The sequence below is a fragment of the Acanthopagrus latus genome, chromosome 10, assembly GCF_904848185.1.
Source record: "Acanthopagrus latus isolate v.2019 chromosome 10, fAcaLat1.1, whole genome shotgun sequence".
Classification (NCBI taxonomy): domain Eukaryota; kingdom Metazoa; phylum Chordata; class Actinopteri; order Spariformes; family Sparidae; genus Acanthopagrus; species Acanthopagrus latus.
This window is the reverse complement of record NC_051048.1, coordinates 1,202,092-1,218,412: the sequence shown is the minus strand read 5'-3', so window position 1 is coordinate 1,218,412 and position 16,321 is coordinate 1,202,092. Positions and strand designations below refer to the sequence as shown.

General features: G+C 45.3%; 2 protein-coding genes across 6 annotated transcripts in view; both read left to right on the top strand.

Annotated features, from left to right (window-relative positions):
* The window catches only part of LOC119026688, a 70,729-nt gene that overhangs the window by 19,126 nt on the left and 35,282 nt on the right, over nt 1-16,321 (top strand). For 2 of the 5 annotated variants that reach the window (XM_037111160.1, XM_037111161.1), the window contains exons 3-7: nt 190-543; nt 3,266-3,619; nt 3,708-3,806; nt 4,606-4,929; nt 9,561-9,893. In XM_037111160.1, the coding sequence (XP_036967055.1) occupies nt 190-543; nt 3,266-3,619; nt 3,708-3,806; nt 4,606-4,929; nt 9,561-9,893 (1,464 nt within the window). Of the gene's footprint in view, nt 1-189; nt 544-624; nt 702-3,265; nt 3,620-3,707; nt 3,807-4,605; nt 4,930-9,560; nt 9,894-16,321 lie in introns of those variants that run through there. The other 3 variants (XM_037111165.1, XM_037111163.1, XM_037111164.1) reach the window with 3 other exon arrangements.
* The window catches only part of LOC119026689, a 119,703-nt gene that overhangs the window by 96,924 nt on the left and 6,458 nt on the right, over nt 1-16,321 (top strand). Inside the window, exon 9 of the mRNA XM_037111166.1 lies at nt 14,584-14,910. Within this exon, the coding sequence (XP_036967061.1) occupies nt 14,584-14,910 (327 nt within the window). The remainder of the gene's footprint in view (nt 1-14,583; nt 14,911-16,321) is intronic.

Sequence of the window (16,321 nt, the reverse complement as noted above, 5' to 3'; positions counted from 1 at the left end):
TTATTATTTATACTAACAAATAATTGTTAAGTGACTTTATTGTGTGCATCTCCCTTTTTTCTCATGGCCGTGCAGCCCGATTTGTAACACTTCTCATCTGATTGTCACCTCAGTCCAGCGTCATGTCTTTAATGTGGATCTGTCATAAGGCTGCTGTCATTGACCCTCTCTGTCTGTGTCACCTCACAGTTTCCCAGCATGCCTCAGCTGTGGAGGTGGATAAGAGGGACCCGTTTGTCCTGCTGCCCTGTGACTTTGCCACTGATGGACTGGACGAGCCCTCAGTGGTGTGGAGCCGCTACGATCTCAATCCTTCAACCGTCCACCAGCGTCAGCAGGAAGGTGACGAACTTAAAGACCAAAACCAGCTTTACAGCAGCCGAACATCCATGAAGACTGACGCTCTGGAAACTGGAGACCTCAGCCTCCATCTGACAAAACTCCACCTCTCTGACAGCGGCTCCTACACCTGCACCGTCAGATGGTTCAGAGGGGGGAAACACAGAGAACTGAGAGTGACGGACGTACATCTGCAGGTCAAAGGTCAGAAACTAACCCTAAAACCTCCTGTAGATACAGGTCAGAGGTCAGAGGTCATGTTCTTTATGTTTCTGGTTCCCACAGAACGATTCCCATCCTGGGCCATAGCTCTCCTGATTGACCGGCTCTTTTAGCACATTGTAGGCATTATTTCATGTCAGGTATGTCACTACTACTACACTACCCATCATGCACCTGAGCAGCATCTTTACTCTGGTAGCTCCCTAACTGATGAGACAGGCTGTCAACAGTGAGGTCTGGGGTTCTGATGTTCAGTGAAGTTAAATATATTGTCTCATTGTCTCATTGTCACATGTTGGGGTGATTTCTTTCAGACATCTTGAGCTCTGGTAATTTGGAAATAATTTCAAAGACGCTGCTTGCTGAGACATTTCCCCACTGATAGAGGAGATCAACATGAGATTATTGTGATTTACACATTTAGAGGATGATTCAGTGAGAGAGTGGTGAGGGAAGGTGACACTCTCAGTGTTACAAACTCAGCTATCAGTCTGGTTTTCTGCACTACGTCCCTGACTGACCACATTAACTAGGCTGCTAGAGTCCATACAGCACTGACTGTATCACTGCAGGCTCTCTAGTCACCTGCGACCTGCAGAGTGCTGCGTGTCAAACCTTCTCAAACACCTGTCCATGTTGCTGGATACAACAGTAGCGCTGACAAGCCTGAGCTAATGCTAAAGCTAACAGGCTAACACTATCTGCAGTGCCCGTGTTTATAAATGAAAGAAGCTGCTCTAGTCTCTCTAATAGAGACACCTGAGACACCTGCAGAACAGTCAGCACAGCCATCGTGACACTTCTTTATCGAGGCTGTGTTACTGCAGTGAAAGGCAAAACCAGTGAGCTAGGCTAGGTTGAGGAAAGCTAAGCAGGCTTAGTACCCTTACTACCCAGTATCAGAAGACAGAAGAGCTGTTTGACAAAAATGCACCGGAGTTGATTGCGGCCGCCTGTGATTTGTAACACTATCTGCTACTAGCAGATGGAGAGTGAGGGCAGGTTAATAAGGGGGACACTTTTTGGTCATCTTGCTAATAAGGGGGACGGTATACCCCCTCATCCCCCCTCAAATCGCCTACTGCATATGAGGTTCCACAGGGTTCAATTTTAGGGCCCTTGCTTTCCTCACTATATCTGCTTCCACTGAGTTCCATCCTGAGAAATCATGGTATCTCTTTTCATTGTTATTATTTAATTATTATATTATCATTGTCCATTTTTATGCGAGTGTACGAGTGCCCCAGTACTCCATAGCGAAACTAGACAAAACAATGATAAATCTTAAAGGTCCCATATTATGAAAAACATGTTTTCTCTGGTCTCTCCATATGTAAGCTGGTCCTCCCTGAGCCTGCCAACTCCCAGAATGAGGAAAACAAGTGATTCCAGCATGGTCTCTGCAGCCCACCCACTGGTAACACGGAGCTCCTACAGGCTGTTCAGATTCAGCTCCTGTCGTTACGTAACAAAAGGAGTCATTATCATAGGCTGACCTCCTCTGCACAGTGATAGGAGATATCTGAGAGGGGGGCGTTCATCCCCGAGGTGAAGTTCAGTGTGTCCAGCGATAAGATAGCAATGTTTCACAATGTCGTCACTCAGAGTTAGACACACAAATTACTCTGTTGTTGGCTGTAAAAATCGTGCCTATATTCTGTCCCAGCTACAGAACAACATAAGAGACAGTGGTTGTGTTTCATATTTTAATGACAACATGCCGGCTGCGGTTCGCTCCGCTTTGGTCAGCTATGCAATGGCGTTTGAGGCGAGTTTAACGTTAATGATATCACGATGGAGCTTGGTTGTCACAGTAAAAAGTCTGGAAACATGTGCAGACTGGAGACAGAGACGATGCTAACAGTGTCCAAGAGTTAGACTGTGTTGGAGACAAACAGAGCTTTCGCTAGCTGTTAGCCATTAGCTACATGGTAGTAACTGTAACAACGCATAGAACAAACTTACATTATTCAGACATATTAACCATTCTGAATCGTCCTGCTGCAGCCACAGACTCTGTACTTCTTCAGTAGCCTCTGCTTCTGGGTCTCATTCTGGGTCAAACTAGTATGGTTGAACCATCTTGGCGAGCCATATCATTACATCCACCATAAACATTAGCGCATGCTACCGCTAGTGCAAGCAGCATCGCCTCCCTGAGAGTGACATGTAGCAGGCAAGGCAGGCATTTACAGATGAAGCTCATTAGCATTTAAAGGTGCAGGCACAGAAACAGCCTGCTCTCAGTAGAACTCAGTGGAGCTCACTTGAGCGACTTTTAGACAGCTGAAATTCAGGACCACGGATGGGTTTTGAGCAATGCATTTCGAATACAGTGTTGTTGGACCTCTGACAGCTGTGTGAAATTGATGAAAAACTGTATAATGTTTTGTTTTCATCTGAGGGCTGCTTACACACACACACACACACACACACACACACACACACACACACACACACACACACACACACACACATCAGGATAACAGACATGTTGGACCTGATTGTTCACATTCCAGCATGGCTTCCATTGCTGACAGCAGCGTCACATGTGGATGGAAATGTTGGCCTTCATTCACACAGAGTCTGAGTTGAGCTTTAGCAGCACAGTTTACAGGCTGCACACACTGCAGAGGACCACATTCACTCATGACATGAAATAAGGCTGCTGTCATTGACCCTCTCTGTCTGTGTCACCTCACAGTTTCCCAGCATGCCTCAGCTGTGGAGGTGTATGACTGGGACCCGTTTGGCCAGCTGCCCTGTGACTTTCCCACTGATGGACTGGACGAGCCCTCAGTGGTGTGGAGCCGCTACGATCTCAATCCTTCAACCGTCCACCAGCGTCAGCAGGAAGGTGACGAACTTAAAGACCAAAACCAGCTTTACAGCAGCCGAACATCCATGAAGACTGACGCTCTGGAAACTGGAGACCTCAGCCTCCATCTGACAAAACTCCACCTCTCTGACAGCGGCTCCTACACCTGCACCGTCAGAGGGATCAGTATGGGGTTAAAGAAAGAACTGAGAGTGATGGAGGTACAACTGCAGGTCAAAGGTCAGCAACTAACCCTGAAACCTCCTGTAGATACAGATCAGAGGTCAGAGGTCAGAGGTCATGTTCTTTATGTTTCTGGTTCCCACAGAACGATTCCCATCCTGGGCCAAAGCTCTCCTGGTTCTCCTGGTTCTTGGACTTCTTGTTGGAGCTCTTTTAGTACGTTTTAGGCAGTATTTCATGTCAGGTATGTCACTGCTACTACACTACCCATCATGCACCTGGGCAGCATCTTTACTCTGGTAGCTCACTGACTGTTGAGACAGACTGTCAACAGTGAGGTCTGGGACTATAAGAGAAGGATGAGACAGTGAGGTCATGTTACCATCACAGTACTGATGAGAATTCCAGCTCTTTCAGCTCCCAAGTGTCTCCTCAGACTTTTTGTTGCTTAAATTAATTTATTTACAAAAATAATGTCAAATTATCTATAAATTGAATTACTAATGTACACAACATGCATTATATCAAATGTTTTTTATTTATATGGCTTATTGTACTCAACATGGAACAGCGTGCTACAAACAATACATTTTAAAGTACACAGCCTTTTGCACAACCTGCCTCATAGAGCTCTGGGTTGTGGGTAGAGGAGGTTGTGGTGGTGTACTAGAGACCCTGCAGCAGCAGCAACAGTTGCAGTAGACAAACTGGTTCTTTCATTAGCAGCAGATTCACTTGCTTCTCTTTTTTCTTCCAACTGATGGATGGATGATGGATGTGCAGTTCTAATGTGCTGTGAAGTTTATTTGTAGAGCCTCCAATACTCTACACTCAGTTTACTGCTTTTCCTGCCATCACTCATTTTCTCATCTTTCCAGCATTTTCTCTCTGTCTCTCTCCCTCTGTAGCCCCTCCCCCTCCTGTTCAATACGGACACACAGACACCACCACACATCATGTAGTTGACCAATCACATGCGGCTTGAACAGAAAAAAAAACATCATGTGTCTGTTCAGCTGATGTTGTGGTTTGTTGTCTCTCAGTTTACCAGGTGGAGGTGGATTCAGGGGCGGAGTCTGTCCAGCTGCCCTGCAAAACCATAGTTCATCTGCCTGTAGACACTAAAGTGGTCTGGAGGGACGGAGACGACAGGAAGGTCCATGTGTATCAGAACAGTTCTGACCAGCCTGAAGAACAGTACAGTGAATACAGAGGTCGAACAGAGATGAAGAGAAACTTGCTGAAACCTGGAGACCTCAGTCTGACCCTGAAGTTCCCCAGAGAAAGAGACAGTAACACCTACACCTGCACCATCTACAGGGAGGGACGCAGGCTGATGAAGAAACAAGTGGAGCTGAAGGTCAAAGGTCAGTGCTGTAGATACAGGTCAGTACTGTAGATACAGGTCAGTGCTGTAGATACAGATCAGTACTGTAGATACAGGTCAGTACTGTAGATACAGATCAGTACTGTAGATACAGGTCAGTACTGTAGATACAGGTCAGTGCTGTAGATACAGATCAGTACTGTAGATACAGGTCAGTACTGTAGATACAGGTCAGTGCTGTAGATACAGGTCAGTACTGTAGATACAGGTCAGTGCTGTAGATACAGGTCAGTGCTGTAGATACAGGATCTCTCTCTCTCTCTTGAGTGAATGGTGGAGACAGTGGAACATGCTGAGCGGTGTGATAATGTTTGTATTGAGTTTTTTCCATCTGTTCTCATCTCGTTTCTGTCTTTCTTTCTTTAATGTGTTGGTCAGTGTAGCTTTGTTGTTGAGTGTTGATGGTATTTTGGGTTTTTTTTAGGGTGATTTTATGAGTTTGCTGGTCAGGCTTTGTCCGGCCGGTTGGCACCTCACACACAATGGTGGTGGGCAGTGATGATCTCTCCCGGTTGTCACAGTGACAAGGCATCAAGGTAGGTGTCCTCACATTATGGAGGAGGTTTCCTTAGCTGTGGGAGAGGTGGTCAGATGTGAGAGCATCAAATCAGCCTCTCGGATGAACGTGGCCATGGTTATTTTCTTGGAAGAAGTGAGGAAAGTGGAGCAGGTGGTTGAATGTAGAGTTGTTGTGAGAGACACTTTTTTTCATCTGGAGCCTCATCCTGCTTCCTCTGCTCGGCTCAGGCGTCTCATGGAGACTCATGAACTGAAGAATGTGTGGAGAGATTTCAACAGCAGAACCAAACAGTTCACCTGGACTCACTGCAGAGACAACTCCCTGTCTCTGGCCAGGCTGGACCGCTTTTACTGTTTTAATCAGCATTTTAGTATTTTTAAAAGTTGTCACATCATCCCAGTTGGTGTGTCTGATCACTTTCTGGCTCAGTGTTGTTTTTACATTCAGAATGTGAAGACCTCCAGTGCTTATTGGCATTTTAACACTGCTCTTTTATCAGATTGTGCTTTTACAGAAGCTTTTAGATTTTTATGGATTCTACACAGAGAAAAGAAATCCTCTTTCTCCTCAGTGCAACAGTGGTGGGATATTGGGAAAACCCTGATTCAGCAATTTTGTAACCAGTATACTCGCAATGTCACCAAGAACATTACCAGATGCCTTCAGGACCTGGAGACTGAGGTACAGATGTTACTAGGCTGTACAGGAGATCAGGGGAGTGTTGAAGTCCTTAAAAGTAAAAGGTTGCTTCAGCCAACCTGCTGGGTGTAACCGTACAGGGGGCTCTGGTTCCTGAACACTTCTCTGATGGACGCCCCCACACAGCTTTATTTCCCTTATGTCTAGAGAAAACTGCACAGAGGGAAGCATATCTGAGTGTCACAACAAGTCGCCGCCCCCTCCCCACAGACTGAGCCTCTCCCCCGTTAAAACAGTGTAAGCATGGCGAAGCGGCTGCCCACGGCTCCGTCTTCATCTGTGAAAAAACTGAGAAACTTGACATTTACCCCTCAGCACAGAGCCGAGCATTTGCCAAACGAATTGTACGTGTCAGGTGAACTGTTGTTTTGCAAAGAAGCAGACCTGAGAAATCATAATTAAAGGTGTAATGTGTCAGAGTTAGCCTCCTGTCCGATTCATATTATCAGAATATGATACCAGAGTGACTGTTAACTGCTGCTAACAGTAGCTGCTGTTAGCTAGCTAGCCCCGTTAGCCACAGCCCTCTTAGCTGCCTCTGCCTGGGCTGGGAGCTCAGAGGGAGGGTTGGTGTCTTCACTGCTAGCTGGTTAGTATGTTATTGACATAACGCCACAAGTATAATTTCTCACTTCAAATTTTTAGAACAATTTTGGTTTTTGATGCACTTTACTGCTCTGTTTGGTACATATTGAGGAAATATGTTTGTCACCTCAATTAAATTAAGGTAATTTCTATTTAATTTGTGTACATTTTAGTCATTTACATTAAAAACACAGTTTTTTGGTAGTATGATAAGATCCAACCTCTGTCTCAGATGTTGCCTCCTCTGTAACCATAGCAGGACTGCTGTACCAAGTCAGAATGGTATGGGCAGCTCTCAGGGTGGATGTTTACCTTTAAGCTGCAGGAGAGTCATTGTTACACTGCTCCCAAAGAAAGATGACTTACAGGATCTAAAGAACTGGAGGCTTGTCTCTCAGTTGTGTGGGGAATACAAGATCTTGTCCAAGGCACTGGCGTTGAGGCTCAGGGAGGTGATGGCTGGGGTCATACATGTGGACCAGACTTACTGTGTGCCCAGCAGGCTGATAAGTGAATACGTCACTTTAATTTGGCATGTTTTGGAAGTCTCCAGCTCACTGGCTATAGATACGGGTCTTATTTCCATAGACCAGGAGAAGGTTATGACCGGGTTGAACACAAGTACCTGTGGCGAACGCTCAGTGTGCTCAGGTTCAGCCCATTTTTTACATCCAGCATCCAGGTACCATGATTTTACAAGCATACTGAAAATAAATGGTGGTCTGGCTGCACCTTTTGCAGTCCAGAGGGGGGTGTGACAGGGGTGCTTGCTGTCAGGGATGTTATATTCTCTGGCCATCGAGCCCCTGCTGCACAAACTCAGCCAAGAGCTAACAGGAGTGTTTTTCCCTGCATGTCCTGCATCCGTAAAGCTGTCGGCATTAGCTGATGCTGTGGTGGTGGTTTTAAATACACAGAGGGACATGTGTTTTAGAGGAGAATGTGGGGCTTTTTAACAGACTGTCTTCAGCTAAAGTGAATTAGGAAAAAGGTGAAGCTGTGTCACTCTCTGAGTGAGCTGGTTTTACCGGGAGGGTTGTGCTAGAAGACGGGTGGGATGAAGTATCTGGGAGAGTTTTTTTGGGGGAGGACAGAGAATGGTGCACCTGGCCAGCAGGAGCGCTGCTTTCAGGCTCCAGTTCATTCAGAGGCTACTGTATGGACCGAAGGACCTGGTGTGGAGACTTCTGGCTCAGCTAGTCCTGCAGCTTGTTGGTGGTCTGGGACAACAGGATGCAGTGTTCTTAATGGATTTTAAGACTGTGAGGTTTCACACCCTGCCTGGTTTTTATTGAGGACTCCTCACTGTGTGGACACTGCTGCTGAAACAGAGAGCTCAACATGACTCTCTGTTCTGGCTGCTGCAGGAGCCCCTGGTCCATGGAGGATGCCTGAGCGCCCCCTGCTGGGCAGGAGCAGGAGGGTAGAGGACGGTGTGGACACTGATGATGTTTTATTATTCAGCAGGATGGTCAAAGCCAAAGTCATGATTGAATTTTAAATATTATAAAGAGATGCAGGACTTGAATCAATTCAGATAGATATGGACTCATGGACTCATTCTGTGTGGTGTTCAGGAGCATCAACTCATATTTTCAGATCAGTTGATCTGATCTGTTTGTGTGTTTGTGCTAACCCTATCGTCCTCTCTCTGAAAGTGCACTAGGTGAGGTCGGCAGAGAGTTTTCCAATTCTTCTGTTTCTTTATTCTAAAGCCGGACTATGCTGAGGATGTTTTATGAGTCTGTGGTGGCCAGTGCTGCTCTGTTTGCTGTGGTGTGCTGAGGCAGCAGACTGAGAGTAGCAGATGCCAACAGACTCAAGAAGCTGATCAGAAAGCCAGTGACGTTGTGGGAGTGGAGCTGAGCCATCTCCCAGTGAGCAAAGCAGGAAAGGCTTATCCAGCTGCTAAGTATTGAGTGAGGATGAGGAGGAGGAAGAGGAGGCAAACACTGATACTGAGCAGCTCACTGAGGCTGAGAAGGAGCTGAATAGTGATCTTTACTCTCTAGAGGACATTAATGACTTTCTGGATGACATGTTTGAGAAATCTGTGAAAATAAAAGATTACTTTCAGGGTACAAATACATTTCTTAGATCTGCTGCAATTCTGCAGAAGCTGGTTGGTTTTGAAGCACTGAATAAAAAGAAACACTAACGGCTAACAAAACATGTAACAGCACTGAAGAAGACTGCAGCTGCTCTGAGGAAGAGATCATAAAAAAAGGTCTAACATTATCGTCATGCATCACAGGGAGTTTTTCTTGGTCTACTATCTGCTGCTGCTCCTTTCTCTGTCCTCTTCCATGGATGGGCTCAGGGTGGCTTCTGTAAATACAAACAGAGGGAGGGATAGAAAGAAAAGAGCAGTAACTAAAGAACTCTTCGAACAAAAGAAGTTAGACGTGATTCTCCTGCAGGAAACACACTCTGACAGTGAGACTGAGTGGGCTCTGTGGACTGAGGTCTCATGAGTCTTAAGCCACGGAACAAATTTTAAAGGAGGGGTAGCCATTTGTTTTTCTACAAAGTTGGATTTTGACATCTTTCCTCTGTGGAAATTGTGAGAGGACGGGCCTTAGTGGTCATGATAGAGATTGAAAAGGTCCCTTTTTCTTTTCTAAATGTCTGTGCTCCCAACTCAGGACCAGAACGAGTGTTTTTCTTTGAGCAGCTGAAAGATGAACTGCTTTTTTAAAACTTACTAACATCATCATGGGTCATCATGTGACCAACACATCACTACATCTCAGTTCCTGCTGCTGTCTGTACAGTTGATGTTAATGTTGTGGTTTGTTGTCTCTCAGTCTACCAGGTGGAGGTGGAGGAGGGGGCGGAGTCTGTTCAGCTGCCCTGCAAAACCACAGTTCACCTGCCTAAAGATGCTAAAGTGGAATGGAGGGACAGATACATAATCAACAGGAAGGTCCATGTCTATGAGAACGGCTCTGACCAACCTGATCAACAGGACCAGGTATACAAAGACCGAACAGAGATGAAGAAAGACCTGCTGAAGACTGGAGACCTCAGTCTGACCCTGATAAACCCAACATACAGAGACACAGACATCTACACCTGCACCGTCTACAACAGGAAGGAACACATCCTGATGGAGAAACATGTGGAGCTGCAGGTCAAAGGTCAGTACTGTAGATACAGGTCAGTACTGTAGATACAGTTCAGTACTGCAGATACAAGTCAGTACTGTAGATACAGGTCAGTACTGTAGATACAGTTCAGTACTGCAGATACAAGTCAGTACTGTAGATACAGGTCAGTACTGTAGATACAGGTCAGAGGTCAGTACTGTAGATACAGGTCAGTGCTGTAGATACAGGTCAGTACTGTAGATACAGGTCAGTGCTGTAGATACAGGTCAGAGGTCAGTACTGTAGATACAGGTCAGTACTGTAGATACAGGTCAGTACTGTAGATACAGGTCAGAGGTCAGTACTGTAGATACAGGTCAGTACTGTAGATACAGGTCAGTACTGTAGATACAGGTCAGAGGTCAGTACTGTAGATACAGGTCAGTGCTGTAGATACAGGTCAGAGGTCAGTACTGTAGATACAGGTCAGTGCTGTAGATACAGGTCAGTGCTGTAGATACAGGTCAGAGGTCAGTACTGTAGATACAGGTCAGTACTGTAGATACAGGTCAGTACTGTAGATACAGGTCAGAGGTCAGTACTGTAGATACAGGTCAGTACTGTAGATACAGGTCAGTACTGTAGATACAGGTCAGAGGTCAGTACTGTAGATACAGGTCAGTGCTGTAGATACAGGTCAGAGGTCAGTGCTGTAGATACAGGTCAGTGCTGTAGATACAGGTCAGAGGTCAGTACTGTAGATACAGGTCAGTGCTGTAGATACAGGTCAGTGCTGTAGATACAGGTCAGTACTGTAGATACAGGTCAGTGCTGTAGATACAGGTCAGAGGTCAGTACTGTAGATACAGGTCAGTACTGTAGATACAGGTCAGTACTGTAGATACAGGTCAGAGGTCAGTACTGTAGATACAGGTCAGTACTGTAGATACAGGTCAGAGGTCAGTACTGTAGATACAGGTCAGTGCTGTAGATACAGGTCAGTGCTGTAGATACAGGTCAGAGGTCAGTACTGTAGATACAGGTCAGTACTGTAGATACAGGTCAGTACTGTAGATACAGGTCAGAGGTCAGTACTGTAGATACAGGTCAGTACTGTAGATACAGGTCAGAGGTCAGTGCTGTAGATACAGGTCAGTGCTGTAGATACAGGTCAGTGCTGTAGATACAGGTCAGAGGTCAGTACTGTAGATACAGGTCAGTACTGTAGATACAGGTCAGAGGTCAGTACTGTAGATACAGGTCAGTGCTGTAGATACAGGTCAGTACTGTAGATACAGGTCAGAGGTCAGTACTGTAGATACAGGTCAGTACTGTAGATACAGGTCAGAGGTCAGTACTGTAGATACAGGTCAGTGCTGTAGATACAGGTCAGTACTGTAGATACAGGTCAGAGGTCAGTACTGTAGATACAGGTCAGTACTGTAGATACAGGTCAGAGGTCAGTACTGTAGATACAGGTCAGTGCTGTAGATACAGGTCAGTACTGTAGATACAGGTCAGTGCTGTAGATACAGGTCAGAGGTCAGTACTGTAGATACAGGTCAGTACTGTAGATACAGGTCAGTACTGTAGATACAGGTCAGAGGTCAGTACTGTAGATACAGGTCAGTACTGTAGATACAGGTCAGTACTGTAGATACAGGTCAGAGGTCAGTACTGTAGATACAGGTCAGTGCTGTAGATACAGGTCAGAGGTCAGTACTGTAGATACAGGTCAGTGCTGTAGATACAGGTCAGTGCTGTAGATACAGGTCAGAGGTCAGTACTGTAGATACAGGTCAGTACTGTAGATACAGGTCAGTACTGTAGATACAGGTCAGAGGTCAGTACTGTAGATACAGGTCAGTACTGTAGATACAGGTCAGTACTGTAGATACAGGTCAGAGGTCAGTACTGTAGATACAGGTCAGTGCTGTAGATACAGGTCAGAGGTCAGTGCTGTAGATACAGGTCAGTGCTGTAGATACAGGTCAGAGGTCAGTACTGTAGATACAGGTCAGTGCTGTAGATACAGGTCAGTGCTGTAGATACAGGTCAGTACTGTAGATACAGGTCAGTGCTGTACATACAGGTCAGAGGTCAGTACTGTAGATACAGGTCAGTACTGTAGATACAGGTCAGTACTGTAGATACAGGTCAGAGGTCAGTACTGTAGATACAGGTCAGTACTGTAGATACAGGTCAGTACTGTAGATACAGGTCAGAGGTCAGTACTGTAGATACAGGTCAGTGCTGTAGATACAGGTCAGTGCTGTAGATACAGGTCAGAGGTCAGTACTGTAGATACAGGTCAGTACTGTAGATACAGGTCAGTACTGTAGATACAGGTCAGAGGTCAGTACTGTAGATACAGGTCAGTACTGTAGATACAGGTCAGAGGTCAGTGCTGTAGATACAGGTCAGTGCTGTAGATACAGGTCAGTGCTGTAGATACAGGTCAGAGGTCAGTACTGTAGATACAGGTCAGTACTGTAGATACAGGTCAGAGGTCAGTACTGTAGATACAGGTCAGTGCTGTAGATACAGGTCAGTGCTGTAGATACAGGTCAGAGGTCAGTGCTGTAGATACAGGTCAGTACTGTAGATACAGGTCAGTACTGTAGATACAGGTCAGAGGTCAGTACTGTAGATACAGGTCAGAGGTCAGTACTGTAGATACAGGTCAGTACTGTAGATACAGGATCTTTCTCTCTGAGAGTTGGAGTGAGTATGCTGTGAGGGGAGCAATCAATTGATTGGTTGGTCATCGATTTATAAATGTGGTTAACCATTTTCTTTAGGTTTACGGTGTATGTGTGTTGTAAATTTGTAAGTGTGTGCATGTGTGTGCATATGTTTTTTGGCCTGGTTCAGTTGGCCAGCGTTTTGCTGGTCGGCGTACTAACGCCCTGAAAATGGATCTGAGTAAAGTGAGGAGGAAGCACAGCATTAAGATGTCTGTGTCCTCGTCAGTGCCAGTGGAGGACTGCAGCCTGGCAGTGGATCAGGCTGTCGGTCACAGCAGCGTGAAGGCCGTGGGACAGATGACAGAAAGAAAGACAGATGGAAGCGTAGGTGCAGAAGGAGGTAGTGGAGGAGCAACAGAGAAAACAGGTGGAGGTGGAGGGACAGGAGGAGGCAGGTGAGGAACAGAGGATGCAGGTGGAGGTGGAAGAGGCAGATGAGGATGAACAGTACAGCCAGGTGAGTGTGGGAGGGCAAAGACAGGGGAAGAAAAGAGGGAGTGATTTTGAAATGGGAGATGAGGATGACCTTTTAAAAGTGCCTCATCTAAGAAAGAAAATTTAGGAACAGTTCAGGAGAGCTTCAGGCCAGGAAAGGGACAGCAGGTTTGGAGAAGGAGAAGCAAACAGAGGCACAGGAAGGCTCAGAGGAAAAGGAAAGCCAATCCTGGGCTTTCTCAAAGACAAACAGGAAGAAATATTACAGTGTGGGGAAAATGAAATTGTTCCTACAAAAAAATAAGAACGCAAAATCTGTAAAAATAGAGGATTATTTCTTAGACAAACACCATCAGCCCTGCTGGCTTCTCTGATCACTCACTTGTCACAGCTTCTGTTTTATAACATGTAAAACCAACAGTGTGTGTTGGCATTTTAACACGACCTGACTGGAGGAGAAAAACTGCAAAGAAACACCAAAGTATGAAATCTGAATTAGTGTCTTTATAACAATGGTGGGATAAAATAAATGCAATGTTTTAATCATTTTGAAGTTAATTAGAAGTTTGTTCTTGAGAAGAAAAAAAATCCATTCAAATCATGAATTGAGTTTGGTGTGAAAAAGTCAGAGCTTCAGTTTTTAGGCCATATGGCCCTAATGTTACCTGAGCAACACTAATAAACAGCCCCAACCTGTTGACTTTGAAGCTTGTTGGTCACAAAGTGAAGCTGTCAGTGTTGGTGGAGTGGAGAAGAAGCTCAGTGTGTCTGGAGGGTTGATCTGGAAGACGGAGGCTGAAATACTGAGGAGTGTTTTTAGGAGATCCTTCATTTGTTCTTCAAAACTGGGAGAAAGTTAAAGGTCGTCTAGTAGGTGGAAGAGGATTAAAACAAACAGGTCGAGTTCTCATCACCAACAGTTTAGTATCGTCCACTTTATGACATCACCTGTCAGGTGTTGTGTTTGTCTCTGTCATTAACTCTGATGTGAGTCCTGTCTGTCCATGTTGTCTCATCCTGAGACTGTTTCTCATTGTTTCATGGAGTGTTGTCGACTGCTGCCTCTGTTTGTGATGTTGGAACATGTTTTCAGACTATTTGGGGAGTTTTTTTGGAAGCAGAAGTTCATTCTGTGCTGCAGGTCCTCTCAGAGAAATAAAGACAAATGGCAGCTTCTTAATTTCATTGTGTGGAGGACAAAGATGTTCGTGTGTCTGAGCAGAAGAAACAGAACAGAGACGGCTGTGGATGATGATGATGCTGTTTTCATGTTTGTAAAAGTGTTGAAAGCTCATTTAAAACTAGATTTGAATTATTACAGAATGATGAAAGATGTGTAAAGTTTTCCAGTGTGGTGTTATAAACATGTGTTCTGTTGTGTTGTTGATGACCAGCTGTTCTTTGGACGTGACTGACATGATTTAGATTCTGTCAATCTTCATTTATTGACCGTGTTGTTTTATGATTTTGGTTTTATAATATCTTGAATTTTCAATAAAGTATTGTTGAAATTCAAAATCTTCTCTGTTTCTCTCTTCTTCTGGTTTGTTGTCTCTCAGTCCACCAGGTGGAGGTGGATTCAGGGGCGGAGTCTGTCCAGCTGCCCTGCAAAACCACAGTTCACCTGCCCGAAGACGCTAAAGTGGTGTGGAGAGACAGATACTACAGGAAGCTCCATGTGTATCAGAACGGTTCTGACCAGCCTGAAGAACAGGACAGTCGTTACAGAGGTCGAACAGAGATGAAGGGAAACCTGCTGGAACCTGGAGACCTCAGTCTGACCCTGAAACACCCCAGAGACTGGGACAGTAAGACCTACATCTGCACCGTCTACAACAGGGAGGGACGCAAACTGATGGAGAAACAAGTGGTGCTGAAGGTCAAAGGTCAGTGCTGTAGATACAGGTCAGTACTGCAGATACAGGTCAGAGGTCAGACTTACTTCAATCAGCTGATTGATTTCCAATCAGACTCGACAGTATTGATCTGAATGTGTTTTTATTGATCCAGAAGAAAGCTGAAGGAACGAGCTGTCAGTCTGTTCAGTCTGTAGAAAGTGAAGAAGTTATTAAAGGCCGTCTGTTAAAAGTGAGAGCAGTGTGTGAAGACGTAAAGATGGTGTTTATTAATATTGCTGCTCCGGCTGTGGGAGTGGAGAGAGTGGTGTCTCTACATGTTTTAAATGAAGTGATTGATAAATGTAATAATGAGGAATATGTATTTGTGGGTGGAGGCTGTAACAGTACTGAGGACAGCAGGTCAGACAGGAACCATGCAGAGCCTCACGCTGCCTCTCACACTCGTCTGCTTCACCTCATGGAGGCTCAGGAGTTGTGTGATGTGTGGAGAGACAAAACACCTGGACACACCTGAACATAACTCACTGTCTGTGGCCAGGCTGGATCGCTTTATTGTTTTAAACATCATTTTAATGTGGTTAACAGTTGTGTTATCAGCCCTGTTGGCTTCTCTGTGGGTCTGTACAACAGTGGTGGGATTTTGGAAAAGTCCAAATCAGGAAACTCTGTCAGCAGAACACTCAGAATGTCACAAAGACCTGATGAGTTCAGTAGAAGCTCTGGAGTCTGAAGTGGAGGAACTCTGAGACCAGCTGAGGGCTCAAACTGGGACTGATGACCAGGCCTGATGGGGGAGGAGCCCTCAGAAGGCCTGAAACACAAATGATGTTTTTACTTTATCTTTTATTCTAAAGCCTTATTCACATGGGACTAGTATAACCTGGGGACTTCAAGTGATTTAGTCTGTGTTTCATGCAGCACATTCACACAGGTGAAGTCTGTGTTTGAACTCAGATTTACTGACATTATGTCCCGGGTCGATCGCACCGGAGCCCCTGTTGGAGCAGCACAATGGTTGGATATGGATATTTTTGATATAATAACTGGTGAACCTGTCGAAAGATAGAAAAATGTTCCTGACCAGATGTCCCATGCATGTAATCCATCTAATCATCTTTCAAGATTTTTCGATAAGCCTCCTGAATTTGCACCCAAAATGCTGTCAAAACTCTCATGTTTCCCGACGCAGCCTCCATATTTCTCGACCGGGAAAAAGGCAGAAAAAAGGTGGAAAACACAAAAACCTCAAAGGGAGATTCCAGTGTAAGTTTAATTCCCCCCAGAGATAAAGTTTGTAGACTGCTAGCTTACGTAGTTTTAGCATCCTCAGATTTGAGCGAGTGCAGTCGAGTCCCGCAGCTCAGTGATGATCATTACTGCAGGACTCTGCTGCACTCGGCCATCGACTCGCAGGGCTTCCCCACAACATGGAGGCTTC